The sequence below is a fragment of the Oxyura jamaicensis genome, chromosome 20 (genome assembly GCF_011077185.1).
Source record: "Oxyura jamaicensis isolate SHBP4307 breed ruddy duck chromosome 20, BPBGC_Ojam_1.0, whole genome shotgun sequence".
Classification (NCBI taxonomy): domain Eukaryota; kingdom Metazoa; phylum Chordata; class Aves; order Anseriformes; family Anatidae; genus Oxyura; species Oxyura jamaicensis.
In genome coordinates this window covers 4,885,673-4,909,861 of record NC_048912.1, presented here as the reverse complement: position 1 = coordinate 4,909,861, position 24,189 = coordinate 4,885,673, and the positions used below count along the sequence as shown (strand labels likewise).

The 24,189-nt window shown below is 55.2% G+C and overlaps 2 protein-coding genes across 2 annotated transcripts; one reads left to right on the top strand and one right to left on the bottom strand.

The window, feature by feature from the left end:
- Positions 1-17,159, bottom strand: ZNF341 (zinc finger protein 341). Its single transcript, XM_035343937.1, has 14 exons — positions 17,028-17,159; positions 15,534-15,721; positions 14,580-14,732; positions 13,655-13,894; positions 12,637-12,832; positions 11,336-11,420; positions 10,088-10,278; positions 8,934-9,127; positions 6,686-6,894; positions 5,163-5,259; positions 3,697-3,829; positions 3,142-3,253; positions 2,295-2,365; positions 1-1,099 (listed from the first exon to the last, which is right to left on the bottom strand). Exons 1-14 carry the CDS (start codon positions 17,134-17,136, stop codon positions 585-587), a joined length of 2,493 nt encoding a protein of 830 aa, XP_035199828.1. The 5' UTR covers positions 17,137-17,159; the 3' UTR covers positions 1-584.
- Positions 17,160-20,825: 3,666 nt separating this feature from the next.
- Positions 20,826-23,874, top strand: PXMP4 (peroxisomal membrane protein 4). The gene is made up of 4 exons (XM_035344027.1): positions 20,826-20,992; positions 21,297-21,359; positions 21,778-21,976; positions 22,953-23,874. The coding sequence occupies exons 1-4, from the start codon at positions 20,853-20,855 to the stop codon at positions 23,214-23,216; spliced, it is 666 nt and encodes a 221-aa protein (XP_035199918.1). The 5' UTR covers positions 20,826-20,852; the 3' UTR covers positions 23,217-23,874.
- The last annotated feature ends 315 nt before the right edge of the window (positions 23,875-24,189 follow it).

The window sequence follows — 24,189 nt, the reverse complement described above, 5'->3', positions numbered from 1 at the left end:
TGCCAGCTCCATGGTGTTTATAACACGTAGTACAGACACGGTGATCTTTCTGCTGATAAGAGACAGAGAAAAGAAAGATACCAGACAAGTCTGTCAGGGTATTTCTGAACAGTGTTCCCGAAGGATCTCAGGATGAACTTGCTTCCACTAGGAAGGATCATTTGTTTGCTCTTGGAAAGGCCACCCAAATACTGGGCAATATAGCTTTCAGGCCAGAAAAACCACAGATGGGACAGGCTGTGATTTGCAAAGCCACCTGATTTTAGCAGCTCTGTTGCAAGTTTGTTTGCTCCTTCTTCTCACCCTGATTCAGGGATCTTAGTCTTTCTTGCCCTCGGCTGACCAGTGATGCAGAGGGACAAGAAAAAACAGAGCCATTCCTTTCAGTGCCTTGTAGCCACCAGTGGCTTCCAAGCAGTCCTTTGCCCAAGGATGGGAAGAACAAAGTGGAGATGAAAGCCTTTCTCTCCCATATCCATCTACCTCCCCACAAGAGCTTTGGTCTTTTTCACTGAGCCAAATTTCAGCACCACGTCTGACAACCCCAGCAGCAGCCCTGAGCCACACGGTGGCTCTATACCCAGTCACTCAGTCGTTTGGATGTACACAGGGACAGCCAGCATGGTGCAGGGGCCGTCCGAGGCAGCCTGCAGCTCTGCCAAGGACAAATTGGACGTGATGCTGCTGGGCTGCCCAGGGACAACAAGGTCTGAGTCAGCAGCTCCTGATCTACCAACCACAATGGACAGGACCGCGTCTGACTCCTGAAAGGGTTCTTTGTTCGGGCTGTCTCCCTGGGGGCTTTCCCCAGCGGCACCGTCCTTCAGCTCTGCCAGAGCCAGCTGGTTGGGGATGGACAGGCCCACCTTGCGCCCCCGTGCCACCCGTTTCTTCTGGGGCTTCCTGAGCTGCAGGTCTTTGTCCTTGGGTGAGCCCAGGCGGCACTTGTGGTCCTTCATGTACTTGTGGCGCGTGAAGCCTTTGCTGCAGGTGGGGCAGCGGTATTTGTAGTTGCCGGTGTGCGAGCGCTGATGCTCTATCATGTGGGCTCGTCGGCTGAAGGACTTGTTACAGTACTGGCACTTGTGGATCTTCATCCCTGCACACAGCGTGGGAGGAGAGAAAGCTCAGTTAGAGACCCTGCTTCACAGCACAGACCTTCAGGAAAACCTGCACCAGAGGGAGCGCATGACAGCTTCACCTCCTCTTCCAAGCAGATGTTCCCTGAGAAAAGCTCGATACAGCCTCCTCCTCGCTAAAGAAGCCCCATTCTTTTTAGTTTGCTAATTAAAACAACCAAAAACCCCACAGTTTAAGGAGATGTTGTGTCAGGCAAATATGCGACCAGTAAAGGATGCGCTGCTACACCACCTTGAATGTCAGCGGCTACAAACAGCTACAACGTTCATTCTTGTCCCAAAGAAGAGGTTTAAAATATATTTTTTTAAAAAAAGGTCAGGTGATTGTGATGAAAATGCAGACAGTTACAGTCTGACCTTTTTTCCTCAGGTGTATTTGGTGAGGAAGAAAAAAAACAAAACACTTTTTTTCCCCTCCCAAACATAGTCTGAAACGCATCAGACACTGCACCGCCAGCACAGTCCCATCTGATCACACCTTGTAGGGCTTCGGATGTGACAGGCACAAGAAAAGAAATTCAGTTTTACTCTAACAGACTTAGAGTAACTGCCTTAGGGCACAGGAATGATTTGTCTTTACTAGAAGTGGGAGCACCTTTTTGGGACCACAGAAAGAAGGAAGTCAAATCCGAAGACATCTCTTTTTGAATGTGAGATATTATCGGTGAGGAGTGGGCAGGGCACTCTGGATATTCATTTGGTAGCAAACACACCGTGAAATCCAGCTGTGCTTCAAAGCCTCACCAGCAGGCCCTGCTTACAGCCTTACATTGCTATAGGAAACAGCCTAAAGCTTAGACAGAGTTGTAAAATGCAAGCTCATTTAAACAGGCCGGCAACAACAGAGATTAAAAAGCTGTTAAATTATTTTAAGAAGTTAGGTTTATATCTGGGAAACGCCAACATATGCAGGGGAAAATTCTGCCATACAAAACTGCACAGTTACTGTGTTAGCCACGTGGAGGGACACTGCAGGAACAGCACCCACCAGGAACATCTGGCACTTCGGGGGATGTAAAGCTGAAGCACTTTCGCATTTTTCCTTCTCTTGTTTCTCTGCCTTGCTCCTGTACCACAGTCCCACACAGCCACAGGGGGTCACAGCCACTTCGCTCCCAACCAGCAGCAGCACAGGCAGGGGCCAGCTGCGCTTACCTGAATGGGACAGTATGTGAGCCTTCAGCTTGTCCGGCCTGTTGAACTCTTTATTGCAGCCCGTGTGGCTTCTGTAAGAACAAAAAATGCTGGTCAGCAGCAGGAATCAGCTGAGGACTGATGCATAAACAGATCTTGGAGCAGAGGGAGATCCACAACCCTTCTCTATAGCAGCACCCAGATGGGGCCCTGCGTGTGGTCACAGAGTCCCAGTGTTTCAGCCCTTCTGGAGGGGAACGAGAAATAACCAGGCTGCTACAGGGACACGGGGCTTCTGCTAGGCTACACAACACCTTTGCCTCGCCACAAATTCTCCTAAAAGCAGAAGGTTCAGGGTCCCAGTTGGAGTCAGAAAATTTTTGGAAGGAGCTACAGAGTGGTTGGGAGCCGGTAGAAGTCAGTCTTGGCTACCTCAGAAGGCCCATGAATGGGCCGTAGATCTGGGGATGGACCTTCTAAACCTACATTTCTTTGGCTTGTACATTAGCTCCTCTAAGTGCAGCTGGGGAGACCCTGTCAGTCAAGCAATCCTGTGCTTGGTACTCAGATAACACTCTCTCCTCCCCAGTGCTCTGCAGGTGCAATCCCCCAAGCCTCCCACGCATGTAGGCATTATTTTACAGGTCTTGATGAATTGAGATGAAGTGACGTGGTCCCACAGAAAGTCAATGACAACTGAGGCTTCTGGGTTCCCAGTGCAACAGCATGCAGCACTCCTGCCTCCCCAGGAAGCAGAGGATGGGAAGATGCTACATATACCCTAGGATACCTACGAGGGACATTTTTTCCTTTCCAAACCCCACAACGAGCCATTAAGACATGCTGCCATGCTGGAGACACTACGTACGAGAAGGGACATTTATATTTCTTGAAAGGCTCATGGATCAGCATATGCCTCTTGAGTTTGTCTTTCCGATTGAAAGCTGCATCACACACTGAGCACTTAAAGGGCTTTTCACCTGAATTAAAAAGAGAGAGAGAGAGAGATGAGTCGGGGAAGGCGCAGTCACTCAGGGCTCTTCTAGTCACGTGCAGGATTCACTGTGGCAGCAGTGCCACTCTGCTTCTCTGGAAGCTGTCCCAGGTTTCCCTACCCCACCTTATGGGTGAATAGATGGATACTGTCCCCACTGCGTGCTGCTCTTGCTCTCCAGGGCAGCTTCCCTAGCTTTTGCAACCCTGGACAATAGGGAAGCCAGTTCTGTGTCTTGTTTCCAACTGGTCCAGCGCTGGGTACAAGACTGAATCAAAGCCATAAACTTCCTAAAAGCCACGCTACTAGAGACGACTCATACAGCCAGCTCCATTACGCTGGTTATCCGGACAACAGCCAGAGCACCAGAGTTCAGCAAGGACCACAACACGGAGACACCGGGCACCGCAGCACCGGCGGAGCCCGTACCCGAGTGGATGTGGGCGTGCAGCTTGAGGTAGTGCTCGCGGCGAAAGAACTTCTTGCAGATCTGGCACTTGAACTTGCTGCCCGCACCGTGCGTGGGGATGTGGCGGCGCAGGTACCTCTCGCAGGGAAACACCTGTCAGCACACAGAAATGAGGCTAAGAGCCAGTAGCACAGAAGGGACATCGCTGAGTTGAACTGGCAGAAGAGTTTTAGCCTGTACAAAAAGCACAAGCAGCTCACAGCGACTGCTTTATTGGAAAGGAAGCACTGAGGAAACCTTTAGTTTTGTATAACAAACATACAGATAGAGCTTTAAAAACAAACAACAAAACCATTTATCCTTAAGCAACACATGGGCTGAAACACTGCTACTAAATTCTCTAACACCACAGAGCTGAGGACCAGCTCCCCAGATGGATGCTAAGGCTCCTGCCAAAGCCAGCAGGGACCAGCTGCACACGGACCCCAACAGTTCCTACCTCCACAGGGATGATTTCAGTTTGTGCTTCCTGCTTATCTGTTACCAAAAGCTCCCACCAATGGTCTTTACAAAATCAGTACGAATGGTTCCTTTGGCTGACAGGGATGCTGGAAATACCCAAGCTAAATGAATTCCTGATGAGGATGCTGCAAGCACCTATCTAGGGGGAGCACAGAAGACCCTGAATTTCTGACACCCAGGACTGTGTTCTTTCATCTCCAGAAAAGAGCAGTATTGTTAAGAACACAAACAGAAGTGAAAAATACTGCTGCAGACAGTGGGCTTTCAAACCCCCGTGCTGCATGCTGAAAGTCCCATCCTGGTGCAGAAGGGCATCTCCCTCCTGGGGGAGGGAAGTGAAGAGATGACAGGTAAAGATGGGTTACTAACCATGGTAGGAGCGTGTTTCTCCTTCCTTAGCTACCTCAGTACAGAGAGGACAACCCTTTGAGACTGCTCCTGCCCCTATCACAGGGTTTTCAGGTCCTTTGCTAAGAACAGAGGAGCAAGGGTCCAAATTTTAGTCTGGATTTCAAAAATCTATTAGAATTCAAACCTCACAAAATTCTGTTCACAACCCTCCCAGACATAGGTATCCAGCCATGGTGGGTCAAAGGCGCTGCCACCAGCCTAAGACTTCCCAAAACCAGCCTCACCACTGCTGCACCTGCCTTTAAGGAATAAGGACAGCAGCCTAGGGAGTGCAGTTCTGTGCTGTCATGGGGATAAGGAAGCTCTCCTTACAAATTCTGTTTATTTGGTCAGCAAATTGGACCTGGGAGAAAAGCCAGCGCTACAAGGATGAATGTACTCTGCGTGAGGCCTGGGACGGGTGCAGTCAACTCTGCCTCTCTGCAAAGCACCTCACGAGCCTGCCAGGCCATAGCGAGGTAGGAAGGGGGAGGAGAGCGAGTAGAGAGGCCTCGTGCCCTGCACAGCCCCAGCTACGTGTCCAGGACCAGCTCAGGCAGCGGTTTCCACCCACCTTCTGGCAGTGAGGGCAGGGAAAGTTGTGCGTTGCTGTCTGCAGATGATGCTCCAGGGCTTCTGGGGTGGAGTACTTATTTACACACTTCACACATCTGAATGTGGAAAGAAAGGACAGAGCCTGTGAACAGGGCTCCCGACAGCAAACCCCACACGGCAGGCAGACCCCACGCAGGGCAGCGCAGCTCCTTCACCAACCGCCTTCCAGGCTGACTTCTGGCAGGGTCAGCTTGGTACCGACAACACCACCACCACCCAAGGGCTCTGACACCTCAGCAAGCCGCGTGGCCAGATCACACACACACTTAGCATCCTTCACTGGGGGAGAAACTGGAAAACTGGGTGGACAAGCCTTTAAATTACCAGCGCTCATCCACACAAACTCACGTGGGAGCACCCACAGAGGAACATACACATTCCATGGAGGCAGCTTCCATGGCTTCTTCATGGAGACAGCTCGGATCTCGCCCTGCCTAAAACACTTCCTCCCATCTTCAGTGCATGAAGACAGCAGCTCCCAGCGAAGGAGCTGAGCGCGGGCTCGCAGCACAGCATGTTACCCATGGCTGGGGCAGCCGGAAGGCTCCAGTGTGGGGTCCCCCTCTAACAAAGCTGCAGCTCACATTGCTGCCTCTCCTGGGCCCCCTCCACCTAACTCACCTGTTTTCACAAACCCTGGTGGTATTTCTGAGACCTCTGCCAGAGCTGGCTGGTAATGGGCAGTGCGTACATGCGTCGTTGACGAGGAACACGCACACAGGCACTCCTCTCCCCGTGCATCTGCAGGAAGCCTCTTTTGCTTAGAGCAGACTAAAAGCTCCTCAAACAGGAGGAAGGCTCTGCCCTCAAAGATCCCTGACAGAAAGCTGTAGGATGAAGCTCCACAGCACAAGGCTGACTAGAAATCATGGTCTAAGAAGTAGCAGGCATTTATTTACTAGGCTCGGAGGTGACTTTCAGTATCCTTTGGGTTTCCTTCTCTTCCTATGTCCCTATAGGCATTGCAACAGCTCCAGAGAGCTGTTCACAGAACTCCCACACCCCTTCCCCCTCCACTAGTAGAAGGGCTTTTTTCCAGGTAAGATAGAGCCCTTCACAGCATAAGAACAGGAAAAATAACCCATTTTACCTGGGAACAGCTTCTACAGCCCACGCTCCCTTTGCTGCAGGCAGTTTAGAGAATCAGCCTGGGCAGGGGCTTCCCTGGGTCACTGTCCCGTCGGGGCAGGCTCAGCTGTGCTCACCTCAATCCTGACTGGGTCATAAGAAGTCTTGCAGTGGTGGGCTCTTCCCATGTAGCTGCACCCAGCCTTTTACTGTCTTTCTGAAAGGCCCCTTGCATTGAAAACACTTGGCTCTAACAGCCCGGTGGAACCCCACCTACCACCTGCACGCCCGAGAGAACCGTGGCTGCTGAGCAGGCAGCCCCCTCGTCCCCCTGACGTCCCCGCCGCTCTCAGCCAAACACGCTCTGCACACACTCACTCCTACAAGCCTTGCGAGCACCGATTGCTACTGTACTTGTACACGGCCACGTCCTTCTTGGGGCTGTGCTGGGGCAGCAGGCTGTGGGAGTACTGGTGGATGCCCAGCTCATACAGAGAGGGGAAGTCCTTGCTGCAGAGGTGGCAGCGATAACTCAGCTCCTCCTGGTGGCTCTTGATGTGGTCGAGGAAAGACTCCAGCTTCTGGAAGGTCTGGGCGCAGCTCTTCACCACACACTTGTACACCTGGGTGAAGAAGGGAGAGCAGCGGGAGTGGCACAGCGTGGAAACAAACGGGGCAAATCCTCTGCCAACAGACAGAGCAGCCTGCCTTTCTTGGAGATCATTGCAGCTGGGCACTTTACAGAACGCAACTGCTGCCCCTGCGCCGGGGAGCAGCTGAGCTGATGTTATGAACAAAACAGCTCCAGGGCTCCCAGAGCACGCCACCATGCTCACACACCGGCTACGGGGCTCCGTCAGGGCAGAGCGATGAAATCCAGCTCTCAACTGCAGCAGGAGCACAACGGGACAGTAAAAAAAATAAATCCTCTTCCCATGAGGAAGAACGGTGCAGAAGAGCTCAGCACCAAAATGTGGTTGACAGCTTTAGGCGAAGGCAGCAGCAGAACCTGCTGGGAGCTGAGCAGAAACCAGAACGGCACTCCTGCAGCACAGCACCCATCGGGCTGGTACACAAGGACCTGGCAAGATCTTGGAAAAGATCCTCCTGGGGGCAATGTCGAGGCACATGCAAGACAAGGAGGTGACCCGAGACAGCCAGCACAGCTTCACCAAGGGTAAATTATGCCTGACCAATCTGGTGGCTTTCTGTGATGGAGTGAGTGCATCAGTTGACAGAGGAAGACCGATCAATGTCATCTACCTGGCCCGAGCACAGACGGGGAGAAGAACCCACTGAGAGCAGCCCTGCAGCGAAGGACTTGGGGGTTCTGCTGAACCAAAAGCTTGACACGAGCCAGCAGCGTGCACCTGCAGCCCAGAAGGGCAACTGCATCCTCGGCTGCATCAGCAGAGGGGGGGGCAGCAGGGGAGGGAGGGGATCGTGCCCCTCTGCTCTGCCTTCCCGAGGCCCCACCTGGAGCCCTGCGTCCAGCTCTGGGCCCCCAGCACCAGGAGGATGTGGGGCTGTTGGAGCAGGTCCAGAGGAGGCCACGAAGATGCCCAGAGGGCTGGAGCACCTCTCCTGTGAGGGAAGGCTGAGGGAGCTGGGGGTGTCCAGCCTGCAGAGGAGAAGGCGCCGGGGGGACCTCAGGGCAGCTTGTCAGTACTTGAAGGAGGCTTGTAAAAAAGATGGAGAGCAACTCTTTGCTCAGATATTGACAGGATGAAGGGGAATGGTTTTAAACTAAAAGGGGAGATTTAGATTAGAGGTTAGGAGGAAATTCTTCCCTCAGAGGGCGGTGAGGCCCTGTCCCAGGCTGCCCAGAGGAGCTGTGGGTGCCCCATTCCTGGAGGTGTTCTAGCCCAGGTTGGACGAGGCCCTGGGCAACCTGATGCAGTGGGTGGTGTCCCTGCCCATGGCAGGGGGTAGGAACTAGGGGATCTTTAAGTCCCTTCCAACCCAAACCATTTTGTGATTCACCTGGCTCAGGGAAGGACCCCCCCAAGCACAGCCAGCCCCATACAGCCAGCCTCCTTCACCGATGCTCACAACCATTCAGCTGCTGGCCAGCAGCTGCAGAGGACACACAAGTTGTGCACAGCCCAAAGCAGGGCTCGCTCCCTTTCCATTTCTACCTCTGGGGTGAGACCGGGCCCAGGAGCAGATGTAGCTGCAGGAAGTGAACCCCCCTAGCCCTTGCCTCTTCCACATCTTGGGAGCTGGGCCAAACCTACCCAACTTCCACACGATACTTGTTCTGCCAGCACAGCCTGCCTGGGCACTCCCCTGAGAAAACAAGAAAGCAAGGTAGGAGAAAGGGGTGTCGGTGTGAGCGCCTGACAACACCGGAGTGGGTGAGACCACAACGCTCCAGCAGTGACCAGCCTACAGCCTGAGAGCTGCTACCTATGCTGAAAGCTTTGGACTCTGCCTCTCTTCTTTTTCCTCTAGCCACCCAAACCTGCTGGACTGATTTTTCACCAGTGGCTCAGCAGGGCGGGGGAGCTTTTCAAAGCCACCCAGAGCACACAGCTGCAACCCAGACGTGCAGGGAGCTGAGCTGCACAGTCAGCATTTACTGAGCAAGCACCACGCTCAGGACAGACCCTGAGATCCTGTCTTAATCTCACCACCACCACAAGGTACTCTTGGTTCCTACCTGCTCGTTCTTGTGTTGCGTCATGTGTGATTTGAGCTGGAAATAGGTGTTGAATTTGCTGGGGCAGAACTGGCACTGGTAAGAGCTGTCGATCAAGACAACCTGCTTGGCTTCCAGTTTGCCTGCCTCACTCTCCTCCATGGGGCTCATGTCTTGGGGCGGTTGTGCAGGGTTCCTCGAGGGCTGAGTCAAACCTGGGGAAAAGGGAGAGAGAAAAGTCACAAGCTGCCACAAGACAGCTCTGAAAGCTGTTCTGCAAGCTCTGCGCTGCTGACACCCAGGCCTGGCTCTGGATCCAGGCTCTTCCTTCCTTTCAAAGGCACACCTTTAGATCAGAATCTCACTCTCTAATGGCCCAGTTCTAAGTTTGCCTACAGATGACCAAGAGCTCCACTACTTCATCTTCTCCTTGACCAGTTCTCTTTACCATAGTGCTTCCAGGGACGTAACGGTTGTGCCCTGTCAGCATGACAGGCCCCATCCAGGGAACCAATGCCAGATTCGCTCCTACCTCCAGCAGGGGTACGTGGTCACATCCAGCCAGCAGCAGCCCCGATGTCTGCAGAGAGCAGCTCCCAGGGACGTTTCCCTCGGTATGACATTGCCGCAGTGCTGTTCCTTCCCCTCCTGCCTAGGGCTGGGGCTACCAGCAGAAAGGGCACGCAGACACCATCTAGAAGCTTTTCTCTGCTTCAGCTATGTTCAGGTGGCTGTTGGGGCCGGACCCAGGCATGATTTGCACATCGCCAGCAGGCCACAGCACCAGGTGTGCTAAACCACTGGCTTGTCCAGCCACTGAACCAGGGCAGCCAAGGGTGGCTCATGCACTACCGGTGCTGCACCTGCCAGGGAGTGAAAAGGGGAAAAAAGGTTCTCCCTGTTCCTGGGCATGTCCTGGCACAGAGTTTGCAGCCCCTGTCTTCACCAGCAACTGAACTGACAGTGGCTGGGGGCACCCAAGGACGCAGCTGCCAGCTAGAGTTGAGCAAATGTGACCTGGGCATCTGGTGCATTTCCCTGGTGCGTGCTGTTAAATCCCACAGCTGGACTACAAACAGCGCACACAGCTCCTTCCCTCTACAGGGCCAAGAGACACAGGGATGTGTGGAGACCTCACATCCTCTGCCCCTAGCTCACATTCCCAGGCAGCAAACCTGTGTTCTCCTCATCCTCCGTCTGGTTGGGGTTCAAGGCCATGACCTGCACTGTGATGGAGCTGCGGGAGATGGTGCAGCCCAGCCCCGGAGGCCAGACTTTATGGGTTTGCATGTGTTTCTTCACATTGGACTTCTGGGCAAAGGCTCGGCCACACACGATGCACTGGAAGGGCTTCTCGCCTGTGTGACTGAAGGCAGAAGGCACCGTATCAGCAGCCAGCAGAGAGAGGAGGCAGCCCCCGGGCAGGGACCGTGGTGGGGTGGCTGCTGCAGGACCGCACTAGGAACTCTCTGCTTAGCAGATCAGCACCTGGACCAGACAAACGAGGGCTTTCAGACCCACTCAACCGGAGTAAGAGGACGGTCGGGGGCCTGGGGGAAACAAGCCTGGCACACATATGCAACGCTCACGGTCTGGGAATAACAAGGGACCCAAGGAAGAAGTGGGAGAGGAAAATAGCTCTGCAGCAACATCAGGGGACTCAGTCTGGGATTTCTGCATGGACTGCTGGGACCCCATCATTCTTTTCAAGGCTACAAGCCTCTTTTTCCCTGTTACCCCTCCCTTCCCTGCACACATGGCTTCTAACTTGGAGTCCCCAGTCTCTCTGAATTTGCTCCCTGCTGTGCACAGCAGAAACATCCTTCTGCCCTCCTGCTCTGCTGCAGGAGAAAAAGCTGGCTCTGACACACGAAGCGTGTCACATGAACAGTCCAGGATGGGAAGGGGGAGCAAAAGCACCACTTATTCCTTCTCATCTGTCCTGAGCTCAGCAGACTCCACTGGAGAAAATGCTGAAGATTTCAAGTGCCTCCTGCCAGAGCTCTTGTCAGAGCTCCCCACGTAGGCACTGAGCCTGGCTTATGGCTTGCTAATACCAGCCCTCCTGCAAGCATGAGGAGGAAGAAAAGGCAGAGGGAAGCAGCGGAGATGACACTGCTCCACCAATCAGCTAACAACAGATGTGGCATTCAAGGTCTCATCAGTGAGGAAAGCAGGCTCCAGTCTCGGCCCATAACCAGCAAGATCATGTCTACAATGCAGCCTTCACCCCAGCTACTGAACTACTGTGAGGGAGAGCAGTCCTGGAGGCAGGGGGATGGAGGATGACCTCCCAGTGCAGCATGGACTCTGGGAGACATGACAAATGCAAGGTCTGCTGGGCTGTGCAGCCTCCCTCAGCAGCCCTGTGCCCAGGATCCACCCCAGGCACTCTGCTGTGCCCGGACTGGCATCACCCTTACCTTCTGATGTGCTGCTGCAGGTCAAAGTTTTTGGTAAAGGCCTTGTCGCAGTAAGTGCATTTCAGCTTGGGGGACTTTGGTTTCCCTGAAAGAGCACAGGAATGAGATGATGTGGCATAATCTTGCCTCCCCCTGCACTGCAGGGCCCTCACCCCAAGACAGGACTATTCAGGACCAATAATGATGGGCTCATGGAAGGATAAGATCTGCCTGGTCAGACCAGGGAGAGGCTACGAGACAAGCATGTATTTAATGTAGCCTGAGCTAACTCTATAAGCACTGAGGAGAACAGAAGTGGGGGACAGGGAACCCCTTTTGGGCATTAACCACTCCAGGGACTCTTCCAGCTATGCTACGGAGTACCTAGAGTAACGGCATGTCGGGTGTTAGGAAAAGACACAAGATTAGTGAGAGGAAGGGCCCCAGTTCTGTCTCTCTCCTATGAACTCACCAAGGTCAGCCACCAGCCAGAGCACATGCATATTTCTCCCATCCAGAAGATCAGTCAGCCACATCTTCTGTCTACTACGATGGGGTATAGATCAATGGAAAGCAGCAGAGCCATGGGCTGCTCTAGGAAACTCTGCACTGAGAGCTGCAGCCTGCACGATCGTTCACACCTCTGCAAACAACGTCAAAGCCTAGTGTTGTTGTAACCCTATGGGCCCAGCCTTCCTGGAGCAAGGCCACGCAGCCTTCCTCCACCTCGTGCTTGGGACCTCCCTGGTCACTTGGCTAGACACGCGTCCACCGCACCAGTAAAGGGCAGGCTCTGACCAGTAACGGGCAGCGGAGGATCTGTGGCTCCTCTGTCCTGGGACTGGGCATGCCCCTGTCCTTCCTCACCTGGGAGCGTGTTTTGTTCACAGGCAGCGAAACACCCAAAGGGAGGGGATCTGCTGAGCTCTCTGTAAGATGCCCTTCGGGATCAGGTCTCATGGAGCCCACACGCCTTGTGGCTGGGCATTATTGCTTTGGAGAACAAGGACCAAGCTTTAACACCCTATTTTGCAGAATCTCCCCATTTTCAAACGTGATCCAATCAGTGTGGAGCTGCACGGGTTTAGCACAAGTTTGCCCGTGCAGCAGCACAGTGACAGTCCTTCCACGTGCACTCAGAGGTGACCAAGAGCACGTCCACATTTTCACCTGCTCTTGATAGCCTCGGGCAGGGCATGGTGTCCTCCCAGGGAGCTGCAGGCACAGCCCGTGCCACCCCACCGCACCTGGAGAGCCCGTGGCACAGGACAAGCGCGGCGGCCTGCAGACTAGCGCAGGGCACCTGCCATAGGGACACTTACCTTCCTGCAGCCCACTCTCGTTTTTGGAACGCCTACTTTTGACAGCGGAGGTGGAATCAAAACCAACCACATTGCCTCCTCCTGAGCTGGTCAAAGGTGCGGGAGCACTGCTGCTCTTGGACTTGAACCCCTGCTTCCCAGGACTGTACACAGGGGGAGAGGGGTACACAGGACTTTCCACACACTGGCTTGGTACCTGCAAAAGTTCAGTTATCAGAGAAAAGAAGCTTGCTGCGCAGCACAACACTGTGACTAGCACAGCTCCTACTACCCGCCACCTCCAGCAATGGTTGCCCCACCAAGCTGTGAGTCTGGCTGAGTTTTCTCCCTCCTGCCAAGCAACCAGATTCCTGGTTCACCAGTCCAACGGTGTCTCTCCAAAACTAACAATGCGCACAGTGCAAAACTTGCTGGACATCACAAAGTACCCGGGAGTAATTACAGCAAGAACAGAACAGCAAAGAAACGCTGAAGGAGACCTCTAGTACCCATCTACGTCCAGTACCTGCAAGAGTTTTTCTCATCCCTTCAGAGCAGGGGACCGGGACCACCACCGCTGAGCCTGTGGGCTCACACCACCCAGAAGGTGCCTGCCTTGGCAGGACTGCAGAGGGGAAGGAGAAGCACAAGAAAACGCCAGGTGGCAAAGCAGAGCTGCTTGCATCAGTGCTGCTACTAGAAATGGATGTTTGGAGTAAACGAGTCCAGGGTGATATGGGTTCAGGGCGTTTCTGTTTCCCACCCTGATAAATGAAGATGGAGTGCCAGGTATCCAACACCCCCATCCAGCTCTGAGCACTCGCACTGCCAGGTCAGATGCCAGCTACAAAGGTCGGGCTGGCAAAGCTCTCTCATGCCCAGCAGTTTCCATCCCAGAGGAAATAATCACTGTCAAATAACCTGACATAGCCTCCTAGTCTCTAACTCAGCACTTCGAGCCCAGGCACCCCCCGAGCAGCGCTGCTGCCTGACTCGCCCCGAGAGGCCCCGGAGGACTGAGCCCCGGGGTCAGCCTTACCTCCATGGGCGGGTAGGGCTGCATGCCCAGCGCCTGGATCTCCACCGAGCTGTTTGCTGCCAGAGGAGCAGGAGCACTGTACACTTCGACCACGCCGCCACCGCCCGCGCTGGGCTGCCCCGGAGCCCCCAGGCTTGGCGGGGGAGGTGGCGGGGGCTGAGGAGGAGGCGGCGGCGGGGGAGGCGGCGGCGGGGGGGGCTGCGAGAGGTAACCAGCCCCAGCGTGCATACTCAGGCTGCTCTAAAACCAGAACAGGGAAAGACAGACAGAGAAGACATTGAAAACACAGCCCTAGTGGAGCAGCAGGAAGCTGGAGGGGCTGTCCCCTCGCGCACGCTTCCAGCCCTGACACAAAACGGCACCTGCAAGAACAGCGGGGGTGTCTCGACACAACACAGCGCTGTGCAACCCTCAGGTTGGATCAGACCACGCTGGTTTGGCCTGTCAGTAGGTACTGTGTCCTCCAGAGCACAAGCATCCAAGCCCCACTGTGTTTTTTTTTTGCTTCGTTTCTAAAGCTTTTAATCCTTGTGGTTACAAAAGACCTTTTCAGAGCAAGGGGAGTGTGCCCAGCCTGGCCAGCCCTGCGGAGAGCCCACAGCGACCATCCCAGGAGGGAGATACACGAGGCAAACTGACAAGGACTCTGAAAGCCAACCACTACACGTCAGTGCAGACAGCCAGGGATACCACAGGACAAAGATCTGGGCATCCAGCAACAAGGACGCCAGCAGAGAGCAGGCCCTGGAGTTACCCTGTCACGTATCCAGCGCTCCTAGCCGAGGCTGGCTGTCCCACCGTGGGAAGGTGCCCAGGACCCCGCATGGAAGCAGACCACTAGGCTCTGCTCAGCCAGCCGGGTTTTCCTGCTGCCCAGCCACAGCCCTGAGCCGTGAGCGCTCCCAGGCCCACGCGTGCCCCTTACCTGCACCGGGGGCTGCACCGCGGGCATGGGCTGGTCCAAGGATGTGAACGCGGACATGGCCGACATCAGCACCTCGTCGCTAACCAGGATGTTCCCCTGCACCAGGGTCTGGATCAAAGGTGATGGGGGAACGGTGATGTACGTGGAAATTTGCTGACAGAAAAAGAAATGACCAGCAATGGGACAGAATAATAAACTCAGAAAAATGATGACAATTTCTGCTGAGCCTCTGGGTCTCTGCTATCCGCTGGCCAGAGGCTGTGCAAAGCCACAGTAATTACGTACAAGTCCCTAGTAGTTCCTAGCTGTAACAATAAGGCAGCTCCAGAAAATGAGGCAGCTCATTCAGAAAAGGAGGTATAACAGATGACAGTGGCTTGAGAAGGTGGCCACAGGCTACAGCTAAAATCTGTGGTTATTAAAGAAGATCTGCGGGACACACTGGTCACAGACAAGCTCAAGGTTTACTGGATGCTTCCCCCCAGCTAGGAAAGGTGGAGAACAGAGGCAGGCTGCTCCAGCTCCACATGGCAAAGTTGTTTGCAGGAGACTGAGAGAGGAATGCAGGGAGGAGGCTGCACAGACGCTGCCCTCCTCTTCTGCCCATGAGCCAGTGAGACCTTCACCCCCCTGAGCACTGCACAGCAAGCACCCAAGCACGCTGCAGACCTGCCAGGTGGTGACGCTGGGGCTCCTGAGCAGAACCCAAGCCTGGCTGTAACACCGACACGCTGGGAAACGCCTCCCAGCCAGAAAAAGGGCTAGCAGACACTCGGTGCTGAAGGACACCTCACTGCAGAGGACCAGACAGATTTAACCATGAGGTCGAAAGCCAACAGCACCGCAACTGACAGAGGTCAATCGGGAGGCACTGTTGGACCTGAAAGCCTCACATAGGGGTCCCCCCGCTCCCAAAATCTGGGTGGCAGAGCCTGCTGGCCCGCAGCACGGTACCTGCCGGTTGGCGCTCGGAGCCTGCTGCACCGCTGTGATGGGGGGGGTGTACACGCTGTTGCTGGCCAGCGAGACTGTTGAGAGGGAAGGGGCGCTTCCCTGGCACTGCTCTCTCTTGTGGGTCATGAAGACAGGCAGGGAATTGAACTGCTTCTTGCACTTCCCACACAGGAAGACGTCTTCGTCATCTGCAAGTAGGAGAAACGGGTCAGTGCTGCAGGCCGCCTTCAGCATTCCCCAGAGCTACACCTGACAGCCACAACAAGTAAAGGCGAGGAAGCAGACACCTGCTGTGTCTTGGCACCTCACAGACATCACCGTCAGGAGAGATCAGGCTCAGCTGTCCTTCCTCCCCGATGCCAAGCTCTCCCTAAAGCCAACTGATGTGGACAAGCCTGTCCTGGCTGCGCTCCCCCACAAACCCTGCCGTCACCCTCTGATGAGCTGAACCCCACCACCTGTGCTCTCATCCCAAAGACGTGATCAAGACACCCAGCCTTGCTCCCCCAACAACTTCTGCTTTTAGGTAAAACAGCTTCTTCCAAAGCATTTGCATGAGCCTGGCTGAGGCAGGTTTTATTGCTCAGGTTGCACAAAGGATGAGAAACGAGCAGCGGGGCACACCGGGAAGGGCGGCTTCTGTCTGAGACCCACCCCCAACAAGACCTCTGGTCTTTGGTGCCTCTACTTGATCTTAGAGGCAGGAGAGCACAACCCAATTATCGTTAGTCTAGATGAAACTTGCAGCACGAGCAAATCACATAAGCTCACACCGTTTTTCACTTGAGCCAGTCAGACTCAAACCTCTTGAAAAAAAAACTATTCTGTGGCTCACAGGTTGTACCTCCTGTCTGCTCTGGGGACACGGCCATAACTTCTCCAGGAGCACAGCTCAGACTCTGGTCGCTGCAAGAGGCTTTTTCCCTCCTGGGATCCCTCAGGAACTCACTGTCTAATTTGATCTGATCAGTGGCCACACAAGGGGAAAAAAGAGTGAAAAGAAAAAACACACTCACAGGGAAAGGCTCAGCTATCAACCTACTGAACCGGCTGGTGGGGCTGCTGCCAGCCAAACTGCCAGCCTGCGGCACGCGGGGAGCCCAGAGGTTAACGTATACCCCCTGTCCTAGGCGAGCACTGAGAGTTTGTGAGTGCACGTGTGACTGCACTAATACATCCCCAGGGGATAAGGAATGGCTCATTAAATAAAAAAATACGAACACGCAGTCATGGCAGAGAGTGGCTGCTCCCTTCTTCCATGCCTTTAACGGAAACACGTAGTCCAGCCTAATGCCTGACCTGCCCAAAAGCATTTCTGCTCGCCTGGGCTCTTGCTCTGCCCCTTCCTCCTGCTCTGCCCGGCCCCGTTGAGGGGTCACAACGCTTGCAGCAGCGCCCTGCACAAACTGGGTGCCTGGTCTGATAGCCACAAGAGTACACCGTAGGAAGAGACCTGCAGCCCACCGCCTGTCTCTCCCCCACTTCGGGACTCACCCATGGGCTGGATGGCGGTGGAGGAGCTGACACTTGGAGCAGACGGGTCCGTTACGCCGCCCTGACCATCCAGTAAGGACTGCACAGCCAGCACCGTCTGGTTATCCATTCCTGGAAGGAGACAGAGCACGGGGGGTGAATCGAGCGTGGTGTGAACGCAGAGCACCTGGGGACCCGGAGCTTGCTCGCGGTGAGTCGCAGAGGGAAGTGCTCCCCGCAGAGCCCCTCTCAGCTTCCCACCACTGGTACGAGGAGAGGGAAGGGAAGAAGGGCAAGGAAAGCTGAGGGAGGGCTTCATTTCAGGCACTGGTTGCAGTGAGGAAGGATGCTTACAAACAGCAGGTATGAAAAGAGCTCAGAGGCTGCTATTTGGGATGTCACAGGCCATGTAGCCCATGTAAGGCTCTCTCCGGGGACGCGGCACAAGCAAGCCACCAAGCTCGCTGAAGACGAAATGCCTGGGGTGCAGCAACCTGGATTCAGCCCACACCTGAGCTCCTGTACGGTGCAGGAGAAACACCTCCCTCTTCTCAAGGTCAGCGTTCCTGGATCCGATCAGACACAGGGCTGTGAACTACGGGAGGATTCAGATACAGCATAAAAAAGAAAGGATTAAGCACAGGCTCCTTGGAGAGATGCTCTGGGGCGGACCTGGCTCAAACACTGGTGCTGCGACACGCGGGCGAGCAGGACCTCAGCTCCCTCTGCCCCCAGCGCTGAGAGCCCCTGCGGGCACCTCTCCGTCAGAGCTGCCGGTGGCTCTCTGTCATTTCCATCTCCCCCAGCACTCCGTGAGCGCATGCACACCCAGGCAGATTTGTTGTCAGAACGAGCTCACTTGCTTTGGCACAAACATTTTTCACCCCAGCTAAAATGTTCTAAAACGTTCTAGATAAATACGGGAGTGGGGAGCGCCTGCCTAGGGACACCGCGTGGCCAGCAGCACGTGGCCGATGCATCACACCCCGTACGCTCCTTCCCTTTTTAGAAATCATAGGTAAAGAATCAGGGAACAATCTGATGATGAAAAAAATCGCTAAAAGCGGCGATTTTTTAATGCACCACTCCTCTCTACCAATTCCTTTACCACAAGAAACCCACAAATACAATAAATGGCATGCCAAGGCCACACGTGGAGATTCAGGGGGAAAGGGGTGGGGGGAGTTCATAGATTGCTTTTTACTTTTCATCAAGATCTTTGCAGATCTGGCGAAAGAAGGAACCTGTAAAGCTCTGACTAACCCTGAACTCAGGATTGCATGCTGCACTGGAGAGAAAGGTATCCATGTACTCATTTTCAAACCGTGCAGGTGAGCACAGCACCCGGTGAGAGGTCACCTGGCCAACAGCACCAGGAGGGGAAGTAAAACGGCCCAAAGAGCCCGGCATAGAGGCAGGGCGCAGCAGAAGCACCAGCCTCATTTCCCCATTACGAGTTCCTCTTGCCATTTTAGCACTGCTCCTGGACAGCAAGGATGTTACCTCCCCGATGGGAAGCACATGCAGAATTCACAGCATTTTAAAGTCACTCCAAAAATTCTCGTTTCTCCTACACCTCAAGCACGAAGCAGCTAACAGCGGCACTCCACGATCGCCTTTGCCATCCCTCGTCTTTCACCAAGGAGAGGTCACAAACGCCTCCTTGGCGGCAGAGCGCCGTTCTGCCCCTGCTGTCGGGGAGCAGGGGCCACGAGCAGGCACCGGAACGCAGCAGATCGCAGCGGATGACGCTGCTCTACGCCCTCCCATACAATCACCCCCGCGCCAAAGGGAGCCCTTCGGCATCGATCACAGAGGCACGGCACAGCTGCAGGGCCAGTTCCGCAGCCCTTTGCTCGCACGGAGAGCCGCGGCCCTCCTGCAGGCCAGCCCCGCCGGCACAACGCCGCTGGATCTTCGCAGGCTGGCTTTAAAACCCACCTCCTGCTCTGCACATCATCTCCTGGGCAACTGCAAAGGCGGCACGGCAGGCTGTGGTTGGCACATCCAAACCAGAGGGAAACGGAGCATTTCTGCGGGGGGAAGCAGGCTAACAGGACACAGAATAAAACCAGGGATCAAACGCTCACTTTCGGTATCCCATGCAGATAAACTAAAAGAGTGGAAACGATGAACTGCTCCCATCTCACGCGCACCAAGACCACCACGCGCGCCATGCCCAGCACTCAGCGCCCCGGTTTCTTTCTGGTTCTTCAGAGCAAAAAATTTGCCTGATGGCCTCGGTGCGGCTTGCAGGAAGGGGCTTGAGGAGAAACTGAATCCGGTAGCACTGGCATCGCGTGCGGCCAGAGAACAGCACTCCGGGACAACCAAAACAATTGCTCTTCGTCCACCTGCAGACACGCAGGGAATCCCCCGTTCCTCCAGTTAAATGCACGACGACTCACATAACGCGGGGCGGAACCCCTGCATCCCAGGTTCAGGAACTGAGCAGGCCAAGCGGGCACAGCTGCTGGGTTGTACGGGTGCCATCCCCAGGTGCCATGAGACAGCTACGGAGCAGTTCCGCAGCGAGCACAGCCAGCAGCAGCCCGCGGGATGTTCTCTGGAGACGTGAGATCTTTCAAAAGCCACCTCTGCCTTCCCAGCAGCAGCAAGCCTTCCCTAGAACCTGACCCAAACACAAGGATGTGGGGGGGGCAGGGTAAAAATCCAAGACTATCGATTTGACGCGATCCAAGCCGATCGACACGACCGCTTTCAGCGCCGCGCAGATGCCGAGTCACCAGCAACTTGTAGCCGGACAGAACACAACAGACAGGCTCGGATGCCAAGAGCTGCCAGTTACTGTGGGCTTGGAAAACAAAACAAAACAAGCACTCTGCCGAGATGCTTCGCCCTCCTGAATTTGGCAATGAAACCCGCACACCAAGGAGCTGGTGGCAAAGAGGGCACAGGGCACCCGGCGGTACACAAGGTGCTGCCAAACGCTCCACGTGCCCTGGCCCGACGGAGGGAAGTATCGCTTCTCGCTCATCTTCCCGCTGCTGCCATCGCAGGAGCTGCTCGCAAAGCAGAGGGCAGTGACGCCGCTGCAAGGCCTTTCGGCCGGCAGTGTCCCCTCACGTAAAGGAAAACGCGTGTGATCCGATTCAGAGAATAAATGCTTTGGGAAACAGCTTTCCTCCAACCCCAAGCACGAACTGTTCCCGGCGCAGCCAGGCGCTGGCCATGCCACAGAGCCCCGCGCACCCCACGGAGCCAGGCGCAGATGCCCGGGGGCAGGAGGGGAGCGCGGCTCGGCAGCGGGGACAGATCCTGCGGCCTGAGCCCCGGGTTTGGGGGAGAGGGGGCTCCCCAGAGCCTGGGCCGGTGGCCGTGACCGAGCGCGCTTGGCACAGGGACGGGGAGCGAGGGGCGACGGGGTGCCCTGGGGGCTGGGATGCTGCTGTCCACTGGGAATGGGAGTGACGGGGGTGCCCCAACGCGCGGGGGGCAGCGGTGGAGGTGATAGGGAGCCCCCAAAACGCAAGGTCACGGGGATGGGAGACGCTGGGGGTGCCCCAGTGTGCAGGGATGGGGTGACGGGGGTGACAGGGGTGACAGGGGCGCTCCGTGTGCCACACCACTGCCACAGGGAGGTGCAGGGGGCAGAGGGGCGACAGGGCCCTAACACGGGGACCCCCCCACAGCCCCCGAGGCAGGGCAAAGCACGGGGAGGCGGCGGGGCGCCGGGGCCAGCGGGGGGGGGGGAGCGACCCCGGTGCAGCGAGGGGGGGGGGGGGGGCCCCGGGGGGCCGGGGGGGGGGGGCCCCCCCGGGGGGGGGGGGGGAGGCCCGGAGGCTCCCGCCCGGCCCCGGAAGCGGCGGCGGTGCTCGGGGAGCCATGGAGGGCAGCGGGGCAGCGCCGGGCTCCGCGCCCCGGGTGCCGCTGCAGGCCCTGCTCCGAGCCCTCAACGCCCTCCTGCGGCAGCGCCGCCACCGCGCCGCGCTCGCCGTCCTCAAGGGCTTCCGCAACGGCGCCGTGTGAGTGCGGGGGAACGGGGCCGCGGGGGGGCCGGGCCGGGCCGGGCCGGGGGTGGGGGTGCGCGCCCCGGTCCCGTGGGGGTGCGCTGGGAGCGGTGCTGGGCCCCGCCGGCCCTGCTCGCTGCGGGGCGGGCTTGGCCCCGGGCTGCTGGGGGGGGGGCTGAGGGCGGTGGAGTGGCTTGGAGGGCACCGTGGTCACTTGGGGGGCGTCTTCTGGGGGTCAGTGGGGGGCTCATTTAAGCAGTGGGGGGGCTCACTGAGTGGTATCACCCAAAAACTCCAAGATGTTTCTTCGTTTTTACAGTTACGGAGCAAAAATTCGTGCCCCCCACGCCCTGGTGATGACTTTCCTGTTCAGGAGTGGAAGGTACCAGCCCTGCGTCCTTGCTGCTGAGGGTGCTGTTGCTCAGTTCCTCCGGCTTCGCTGTTCCCAAAAGGCCCAGGTTTAAAAGCAGGGGGATGCGTGAGCCGTGCTCCTAGCCCGCTGTTATAATAACAAGGCAGGATAACTCGTATGCAAACACATACCCAAACGTATACAGTCATGCAGGTAATCTGTATGGTGGCTGGGTGTTTGCAGAATTAGGCAAAAGCGCAGTGTGAGAAGAGCTTTGATTTAATTTGGATGGGTGCCCCAGAGTCCGAGTGTTTCCCCCCTCACAAAGCAGAAGATGTTCTTGGGGTACCAGAGCTATTGGTCGAGGCGGGCAGGCCAGAGGGGTGTGAGGCTGGTTGCTGGTGGTGCTGCCTGTTTGCTCTCCTAATTGTCTGTTTCTTTTGTTCAGTTTAAGAGAGAAACTGAAATCGATTGCTCAGGCTACGTACACTCATTCCCGGAACTTGGCGTATTTTGTGTTCACCTACAAGGGGCTGATGGCATTGCAGTCCTGGCTACAGGGGAAAAAAATTCCATTTCATTCTTTCTTTGCAGCCTGCATTGGGGGTTGGTTAGTGTTTGGTGAGAACAACCCCGTCAACAGCCAGGTAAATGTCTTTGTTGAACGTTGGGTTGACAAAAACACTAACGGGTGGTTGTGTGCCAGGAACTGGCCGGTGTAGCGTGGCATACTGCTGGGGGTTCCTGCTGTGCAGCAGGACCCCTTTACAGTATTCCTCTTTACACAAGTTCCCTTCTTGACTGCTCTGCACTCCAGCAGTAGGAGAGGTGGCAGTGTGCCTCCCGGACAGAGCGTGCAGTTTGAGAGCTAACAGCTCGGCTTTGCCCCCAGGGTTGCGCTTGTATCTAGGACAGCGGGTCCGCAGCCCAAAGCCACCTGGTTCCCCCACGTGTTCTCTGAGCCGTGGTAACCGCCTGCCTCTGCGCTCCTGGGCTGCTTGCTTGCAGAGTTAAACCCGCAAGCTTGAGCTTTGTTGTTTGTAGAGAACGATTGGTTACAGAGCTTAACTGAATAGGTTAAACTGACAAAAGCTGCTCAGGAGGAGCCTGATCTAGAGCTGGTTGTTACCGACTTCAATTTGGGTCAGAAAAACACAGACACAGATTAATCAGAAGCGTTCTACTTGTGCAATCCCCTGCAAGACAGCACCTTCGGTCTGGTTTTAGGACGTGTCCACGCTACCGAGCCTGTCGGTGCCTGTTGGCAGGTTGACAGGGCTGCGCTGTGACTATCGGCAGCAGCATCTGGGGTAGCGTTAACTTAGCAAAGATGAAAGTTGTGCAACTGATCTGCAACTGCAAAGATCTGTTGCGTCAGGTGTAATTTACTGCTCACTAAATGAGAGCACCTGCAGGGAAGCAAGGCTTTGAGGACGTAAGGAAGACACAAACATCTCTGGTTTCAGATTTTTTGATATGTGAACCTACAGTCTATTTGCTGTTACATTGGGTAAACTGTTCGTGCCTCTCTTGCACAGCTTATCACTCCTAAATCACTTCCTCTGACCAGATTTACTGGCTAGGTTCTCTTCCTAATGCTCTCTGGGTTTTCTCTTTATGCAGATCGTTATGTACCTGCTGTCTCGTATCCTGTTTGGCTTGTCTCGGCTGGCGGTGGAAAAGGGCTATGTCCCGCAGCCAAAGCAGGATCCCTTTCCAATCCTTGCCGCTCTGGTGTGGGGAACAGTTCTCTGGCTCTTTGAGTACCACCGACAGACTCTGCAACCGTCCCTGCAGGCCTCCATGACCTATCTGTATGACGACAGTAACGTATGGCACGACATTTCTGACTTCCTCATTTATAACAAAAAGCCTGGAAGCGAGTAGCTGGCTCCCTGCGAAGCACCTGTGAATGCGATGGTACCTTCCAGCAGCTAAGGGAAAAGGTTACTCTGTCGCTCTCGACTGATTATTATTAATTTTTTTTTAATGAACATCGATCAAGGAGAGTTGCCTCTTGTGTCCTGACCAAAATGTTCCGATTAGGCTCCTATTAGCTCTGTTCAGAGCGAGTTAATACCCCACAGAAACTGGTTGCAATGCCTCAGGGAGAGTAAAATGCCTTGGGAATCATCAGTTAAAGGCAGTCTTTTTATAAATGCCTTATTTTTCCTGTGAACGTTTTTTTTTTGTTTGGTTGGTTGGGTTTTCCTTTCCCTTTAAGAAAGGAAATACTCTTATAAAACGGCAGCTTGACAGCAGCTGGGGAGTAGGTCTGGTCATGGAAAAAATGCTCTAGGAGTTGTCTGAAGGCTCGCGAGGTGGAAGCACTTTTCTGTGCGGCTGTGCTCCCTGTCGTGGGAAGATGGGAGTGGGAGCCCTGCTTGGTTCTGGAAGCAGAGACGTGATTTCTTGATTTCTAAACTATTGCAAGGATGGCTGTGTGCTCCCTAAGAGAGTTCCTCTGCAATCTTTCTTCCCTCAGAGAGGCAGTTAGATGTTTGAGAATAAAGCTTCTGAGATTCTCCTGTACGAGCCTGGTAAATCAGGCTTGGAAGGACTATTTTTTTCTCAGTTTCTCTCATCCACTCGAGCTGAATCTGTCTTTCTACCCAGTGCACTAACTTAATACCCTGTAATTATTTAAAACTTATTTGTAAAGCTTTCAATAGCTGCTTGAATTAAATACCAGAAACGGTTACGCAATTTAGACTCCTTTGAAAACCGGCTGAGGCACCCTGCGTGCCCTCGGCTGTCACGCTGGATACTTTATTGGTAGCAGTCAGATGCACTTTCAGTTTGGTGGAAGCCCGTGGGTTTCTCTTCGGTCCGGAGTCCACGCCCTGCAGCAGGGGGATGT

What these genes read in the sequence shown, in the direction of transcription:
- ZNF341 (XM_035343937.1), bottom strand. Translation starts at nt 17,136, where the DNA reads ATGGATAACCAGACGGTGCTGGCTGTGCAGTCCTTACTGGATGGTCAG. An exon ending in CTCCGAGCGCCAACCGGCAG is followed by an intron (nt 14,733 to 15,533) that starts GTACCGTGCTGC and finishes TTTTTCTGTCAG; the next exon opens with CAAATTTCCACGTACATCAC. An exon ending in AGCCCTACCCGCCCATGGAG is followed by an intron (nt 12,833 to 13,654) that starts GTAAGGCTGACC and finishes GAACTTTTGCAG; the next exon opens with GTACCAAGCCAGTGTGTGGA.
- PXMP4 (XM_035344027.1), top strand. Translation starts at nt 20,853, where the DNA reads ATGGAGGGCAGCGGGGCAGCGCCGGGCTCCGCGCCCCGGGTGCCGCTG. An exon ending in GGCTTCCGCAACGGCGCCGT is followed by an intron (nt 20,993 to 21,296) that starts GTGAGTGCGGGG and finishes TCGTTTTTACAG; the next exon opens with TTACGGAGCAAAAATTCGTG. An exon ending in TTCCTGTTCAGGAGTGGAAG is followed by an intron (nt 21,360 to 21,777) that starts GTACCAGCCCTG and finishes TCTTTTGTTCAG; the next exon opens with TTTAAGAGAGAAACTGAAAT.